At 48.6% G+C, this 7,500-nt stretch overlaps 1 protein-coding gene across 1 annotated transcript in view; it reads left to right on the top strand.

Moving 5' to 3' along the window:
• Positions 1-5,698: 5,698 nt before the first annotated feature.
• The window catches only part of si:ch211-156j16.1 (uncharacterized protein LOC564557 homolog), an 11,981-nt gene continuing 10,179 nt past the window's right edge, over positions 5,699-7,500 (top strand). Inside the window, exon 1 of the mRNA XM_031565587.1 lies at positions 5,699-5,762. Within this exon, the coding sequence (XP_031421447.1) occupies positions 5,699-5,762 (64 nt within the window). The remainder of the gene's footprint in view (positions 5,763-7,500) is intronic.

Genomic DNA, 7,500 nt, shown 5'->3' with positions numbered 1-7,500 from the left:
CGCAGATACACACACACATTAGTCACACACACACCCAGTCACAGATACACACACAGTCACAGATACACACGCACACAGTCACAGATACACACACACAGTCACAGATACACACGCACACAGTCACAGATACACACGCACATTAGTCACACACACACAGTCACAGATACACACGCACATCAGTCACACACACACAGTCACAGATACACACACACACACACACACACATACAAGCAGTCAGGACACAGCCCCCCCCCCTCCCTCCCTCTGGACGGGGCCTTTGCAGTCCTAGTTCTTCACAGGTAGAAGAGTAGAAGTGTTCTACGGTCGGTTCTGTTCAAAGTTACTTTGTGTTGTTCTACGTTGTTCCGGGTGGTTCCGTGCTTGGAGGTGTTTGGAGCAGTCAGCACATTGGAGGGAGAAAGGGCCTTTTGTGTGGAACTCTGGGCACAGGTGGAATAGCCCCCTCTCACACTCACACACAAACACTCGCACTCACACTCACTGGCACACTCACACACACACACACACACACTCAATCTTTTACACTCACAGACTCACATGCACACGCACACACACTCATTTATCACACTCTCACACACACACACACTCATACACTCTCTAACACATACACTCAGTCACACACACACTCGCACTCACACTCACTGGCACACTCACTCACACTCACACACACTCACACTCACTCTCTTACACACACACACTCACACACTTGGGCAGGCACACACACTCTCAGACACACACTCACTCTCACACACACACTCACACTCACTGGCACAATCACACACACACGCACACTCACTCTCTCTCTTACACTCACACACTTGGGCAGACACACACACGCACACACACTCATACACTCACATGCACACGCACACACACTCATTTATCACACTCTCTCACACACACACACTCATACACTCTCTAACACACACACACACACACACTCATACACTCTCTAACACACATACTCTCACACACACACACTCTCTCTTCTCCTCTCCTACTGTTCAAACTCCCTCTGCCTTTGCCCCCCTGCCAGCAAGCTGTCTCTCGGCAACACAGGGGTGTTGGTGTTGGAGGTGTAAGAGAGAGAGAGTGTGTGTGTGAGGGAGAAAGAGAGAGAGAGAGAGTGTGTGTGTGACAGAGTGTGTGTGTGTGTGTGAGAGTGAGATAGAGTGTGTGTGTGTGTGAGAGAGAGAGAGTGTGAATTGTTTGGTGGGGGTTGGGAGTATTTTGTGCAGTGTGTGTGTGTGTACTAGAGGGAGGTGTATATGTGTGTGTGTGTGTGAGTGTGTGTGTGTGTGTGGGGGGGTACTAGAGGGAGGTGTGTGTGTGTGTCTGTGTGTCTGTGTGTGTGTGTGTGTGTGTGTGTGTGAGATGTAATTACCAGTCTGCTGTTTGACGGAGTAGACTTCAGTGAATGCAGACAAGATGGTGTGTCTGTGTGTGTGTTTCAAGGGATGATGGGTATATTAAGTGAGTTCTGTGAGTGTATTTCTGTTTGCGTGAGTGTGTGTGCATGTGTGTTTGGTGAGTTCTGTGTTTGCGTGAGTGTGTGTGTTTGGTGAGTTCTGTGTTTGCATGAGTGTGTGTGTCTTTGGTGAGTTCTGTGTCAGTTTGCATGAGTGTGTGTGTTTTGGCGAGTTCTGTGTCTGTCTGCGTGAGTGTGTGTGTTTGGTGAGTTCTGTGTTTTTGCGTGAGTGTGTGTGTGTTTGGTGAGTTCTGTGTTTGCGTGAGTGTGTGTGTGTTTGATGAGTTCTGTGTCTGTTTGCGTGAGTGTGTGTGTGCCTGCAGGGCTTCCTCAACAGACCCCAGAGTGAATCCAGACGAGGTGAGTTCTGTGTGTGTGTGTGTGTGTGTGTGTGTGTGTGTGTGTGCACGCGCACCTCCAGGCTTTCCATAGGTAGACCCCTGAGTGTGAACGCAGACGAGATGGCCGTAGAAAAGAGAGCCTGTCACAGTCACAGGCAGGGGGTACACACACACACACACACACACACACACACACACACCTCATGAGGCAACTGATGGAGATCATTTCCAAACACTGTTAATGACTTAAGAATATAATAATCAAGTGCTTTGTATTAATATATTCCTTGTATGAATCATGTGCTTATGATCAGCATCTACCAGGGCACCAGTCTCAGGCCATTTATACACGAATCCAAAGTTTCAACCAATCCAGTCTTTTTCGGAAACGGTACTTTTTTTCATCTCGTAAACACGACATCGTGTCAATAAATGTCTGTGTACACATGGACACGCTGAAGCGGCTGGAAACGCTGTAGTATATCTGCCAGGCCTGTTGGTGGCACTGTAACGCTGCTACAGACAACTGAAGAAAACGGAGAAGAAGACATGGAGCCAAAACGTATTTATTACCCAAAACTTTCTTCTGGTTGCTCTCCGCGGTTGATCTAAAAGCACGTGGCGGATGGGGTTGTGTGTGTGTGTGTGTGTGTGTGTGTGTGCGTGTGCGTGTGCGTGTGTGTGTGTTTGCACGTTGTTGATCTAAAAGCATGTGGCGTATGGGGTTTGTGTGTGTGTGTGTGTGTGCACGTTGTTGATCTAAAAGCACGTGGCGTATGGGGTTGTGTGTGTGTGTGTGTGTGTGCACGTTGTTGATCTAAAAGCACGTGGCGTATGGGGTTGGGTGTGTGTGTGTGTGTGTGTGTGTGTGTGTGTGTGTGTGTGTGTGCAGGTTGTTGATCTAAAAGCACGTGGCGTATGGGGTTGTGTGTGTTTGTGTGTATGTGTGTGTGTGTGCGTGTGTGTGTGTGTGCACACGTTGTTGATCTAAAAGCACGTGGCGTATGGGGTTGTGTGTGTGTGTGTGTGTGTGTGCGTGTGTGTGTGTGTGCACACGTTGTTGATCTAAAAGCACGTGGCGTATGGGGTTGTGTGTGTGTGTGCACACGTTGTTGATCTAAAAGCACGTGGCGTATGGGGTTGTGTGTGTGTGTGTGTGTGTGTGTGTGTGTGTGTGTGTGTGTGTGTGCACGTTGTTGATCTAAAAGCACGTGGCGTATGGGGTTGTCATTGTTGATCATTTGCTGCTCGTCATAGTAGGAGAGGAGCAGAAGATGTTGCTATAGTAACCCTAGTAGACTCAGTAGCTTCTGCAGCACCAACACAAGCCTGGAGTCCGCCATTTTGATTTCATTTTCTTTCGTTTTCAAGTTCTGTGGTCCGCCATTGTTGTTGTTGCTGTTATGGAGTGACCCAGCGGGTTAAGGGTTAAGGCTGAGGTTGCGAGGCGTGGGGCAATGACATCATCGTGTCAGAGAATGAGAGGGTCGGTTGTACACACGAAAACGAATCCGAGGGCGTTCCGTGTGTGTGTATCCACTCTGGAGCCTGGTTCCAAAAAGAACCGGATTTGGGGTCCCAAAACGCCGTGTTTGTGTGTACAAAAGGCAGATCCGACAAAAAATGTTCCCGTTTTCGGCTAATCCCGTTTCCCTCTGGACGGGCCCTCAGTCATACCCAACCTCCCACTAACTGCCACACCAGCATGATCTGCCTCATGATCTGCCTCATGATCTGCCCCTTAGGCTGAATGAGGACCAGACCTCAGAGCTGCTAACTCTGACTGGGAATGCTAATTCTGAATGGGAATGCTAACTCTGACTGGGAATGCTAACTCTGACTGGGAATGCTAATTCTGAATGGGAATGCTAACTCTGACTGGGAATGCTAACTCTGACTGGGAATGCTAACTCTGACTGGGAATGCTAACTCTGAATGGGAATGCTAACTGACTGGGAATGCTAACTCTGACTGGGAATGCTAACTCTGACTGGGAATGCTAACTCTGAATGGGTTTGCTAACTCTGTCTGGGAATGCTAACTCTGACTGGGAATGCTAACTCTGACTGGTGATGCTAACTCTGACTGGGAATGCTAACTGAATGGGAATGCTAACTCTGACTGGGAATGCTAACTCTGTCTGGGAATGCTAACTCTGAATGGGAATGCTAACTCTGTCTGGGAATGCTAACTCTGACTGGGAATGCTAACTCTGAATGGGTTTGCTAACTCTGACTGGTGATGCAAACTGGAGGCTTTGGTGTTTTATTTCCACAGATGTGTGTGAAGCTCAAGTTTTACACCTCCAACAACCTCTTTCATTCAGTCAGTAAGACTATCTCACACACACAAACACACGCACACACACACACACACACACACACACACACACACACACACACACACACACACACACACACACAGAGAGAGAAACAGGTTCATATCTGATTGACTTCTCCAATAAACTCAACATACAAGAGGCCAGGATCAGGGGACTGCCTGACACACACACACACACAAACACACACACACACACACACACGGAGACACACAAGCACTGTTCTCCTGGGAGCAGAATGTGCTTGATGGGGATGTGTGGACACATGAATTATCTGAACACTCGCAGGCGTCGCTTTACACAGTCGGGGCACGTTTGTGAGTCCGGCTGTTGTTCTGGGAAAGAACATCATGTTCCCGCAGTACTGCCACTGCCCAGGAGAGGGGGTCAGAGCACAGCTCAGTTCATCATTCAACCAGTGGTTTTTGTTTATAAAAGTTGTATTCAGTGTTTTTAAAACTGCAAAACACTTTCTAATGCTCATTGCTACCCGTGTTTTTACACTCATGTGCTAATATGTATTTTTCCAGCAAAAATCTGAAATAAAATGTAAATTAAGATATATTTAAGATTGACTGACAGATTAGTTTGGCCGTCTTGAAATGACCATGATCTACTCCTGTGCTCTGGCTGCTGCTCTAGTGTGTGTGTGTGTGTGTGTGTGTGTGTGTGTGTGTGTGTGTGTGTGTGTGTGTGTGTGTGTGTGTGTGTTGCTGAATGTAGCTATCTACAGAGACATCTCCAGCAGCAGCTTCCGTCTGCGACAGGAAAGGAACCAGATGGACATTACAGCTCATGTTTGTCTCATGTCTCTGTGTGTGTGTGTGTGTGTGTGTGTGTGTGTGTGTGTGTGAGAGAGAGAATGGGTCAAACAGAAGAAGGTGTGTGTGTGAGTGTGAGAGAGAGAGAATGGGCCATACAAAAGAAGGTGTGTGTGTGTGTGTTCTTGGACAGTTGTTTGTAACTGGACAGCAGTTTAGATTCGGTTGTGCTCTGTAAAGACACACACACGCACACACACACACACACACACACACACGTATGGGCAGGCCCATGAGCAGCAGAGGCAGGACCACCTAACCATTGCTGCCCAGCCCCCCACCCTTCCCCCCTCTACACACACACACACACACACACACACACACACACACACACACACCCCTCCTCCACTCCCTCACACACACTCATCATCCTCTCCCTCCCTTCCTCGCTCGCAGACTTCACTTCACACTCCTCTCCTGCCTGAGGTCCCAGCAGTGTGTGTCTGCCCTTCAGCTCCAGCTCCAGCCCGCTCTTCGTCTCTCTCCTCCTCCTCGCTCAGCGTGTGTGTGCCAGACACCCAGAGAGTGTGTGTGACTAAGAGACAGCGCTCCGCAGAAGGCTTATTTTCGGACCCAAACCGGCAGCATCGTTTGGAGCCGCTGCCCCTGTCGCTGGTGATCTGTGCCCTGAGTGCGGAGACCTTCAACAGACACACACACACAGACACACACACACACACGCGCGCGCTTTCACACATTCGGGTCCAAGATGAAAATCCAGCTCCTACTCCTGCTGGCCCTGGCCGGACCCCTCTTCAGCGTTGCTAACGCAAGTAAGTCCCAGACCTACACACACACACACACACACACTCTCTTTCTTTCACCCTTTCAGTCCTCTCTCCCTCTCTCTTTCTTTCATCCCTGGCACACCCTCGTCTCTCTCCAACTCTCTCTTTCAAACTCTCCAACTCTCTCTCTCTCTCTTAAACTCTCTCTCTCTAACTTTCTTCCTCCAACTCTCTTTCTTACTTTTTTTTCTCTTCTCCCTCTCTCTTATACTCTTTTTAAAACTCTTTTATCCCTTTCTCATTCTTTCCTTTCTCTCATTCTTTCATTCTGTCTCTGTCTGTCACTCTTTTGTTCTCTCTGTTCTCTCTTTCCTTTCCTCTCAAGTTTGTTAAACTCTTACAATTAGTCATTCACTCCTCCACGCTCTGTACCGCTGTGTGTGTGTGTGTGTGTGTGTGTGTGTGTGTGTGTGTGTGTGTGTGTGTGTGTGTGTGTGTGTGTGTGTGTGTGTGTGTGTGTGTGTGTGTGTGTGTGCTGATGCAGGCGCTGTACTGCTAGTTATGTGAAGTTACGTAATTTTGATTTGTCTCTCTCTGAGAAGTTTTAGGTGTGTGTGTGTGTGTGTGTGTGTGTGTGTATGTGCGCTGAGGTAATGTATTGTGTGTCATGTTGGATAAACTCTGAAACTTACACAATAAAGAAGAACATAAGGGTTTAGTGTGAGTTCTATTGTGTTGTGTGTGTGTGTGAGTTTGAGCATTTTGGTGTGTGCTTTTGGTTTTGTGTTATTTTACCTTGTGTGCGCGTTCCTCTGGTGTGCGTGTGTGTTGTGTTCTTCTTGGGTTTTGTGTGTTTGTGTCGTGTTCCCCTGGGAGTTGTGAGAGTGTGTGTGTGTGTGTGTGTTGTGTTCCTCTGGTGTGTATTCCTCCTGGTACGTTTGCGACCCTGTGAATTACTCATGACACCAGGGTGTGTGAAGACCAAGTGGAGTGTGTGTGGCATTAGAGTAGGGGTGTGAGACCAGGGGGCCCACTTTGGACACACACACACACACATACACACACACTCATCTCCCCAGAATACAGCATCGACTTGGACACGGCATGATTGAATGTGAAGTCCCTGTGAAAGGCCTGGTGCCTTGTGTGTGTGTGTGTGTGAGTGTGTGTGTGTGAAACTGGGCAGAGTTGATCTGGGTCTGTTCCAGCAGAGCAAGGCTAGAGCTGTCTAGGGTGGAAGGATTGTGTGTGTGTGTGTGTGTGTGTGTGTGTGTGTGTGTGTGTGTGTGTGTGTGTGTGTGTGTGTGTTGGAAAGAGAATCCTGTCGTCTGAGCAGGGAATCCTGCCCTCTCTAGAAACTAAGAGCTGAGCTTTTTGTATGCCAAGCTAGCCTGTACTGTGCGTGCGTGCGTGCGTGCGTGCGTGTGTGTGTGTGTGTGTGTGTCTGTATTAATAGAGGGCGCTCTAAATTTATGCCTGCCATTTGGACGTGAGTGAACAGCGGGCCCAGTGGGGGGGGGCTGAGGGGGGGGGGGGGGGGGGGTCACGCCCAACTACCTAACTACCCTTCCACACTTCTCCATCTTTGGCTGGGTATCAAACTCCTCCTCCCCTGAGACGCAGAGAGAGAGAGAGAGTGTTATATACATAGAATGTAGAGTGTTATATGAAGTAACTTGTTTGTCATGCCAGTAAAGTTGAGTGGATTTGAATTTGAGGGGGAATGGAGAGAAGGTAGAAATATGGTGAAGGTAGAGAGAGGGAGAGAGGGGGGAGACAGAGA

Source organism: Clupea harengus, chromosome 4 (genome assembly GCF_900700415.2).
Source record: "Clupea harengus chromosome 4, Ch_v2.0.2, whole genome shotgun sequence".
Lineage (NCBI taxonomy): Eukaryota > Metazoa > Chordata > Actinopteri > Clupeiformes > Clupeidae > Clupea > Clupea harengus.
The sequence above is the reverse complement of the archived record's forward strand: the minus strand, read 5'-3'. Positions and strand labels throughout refer to the sequence as shown.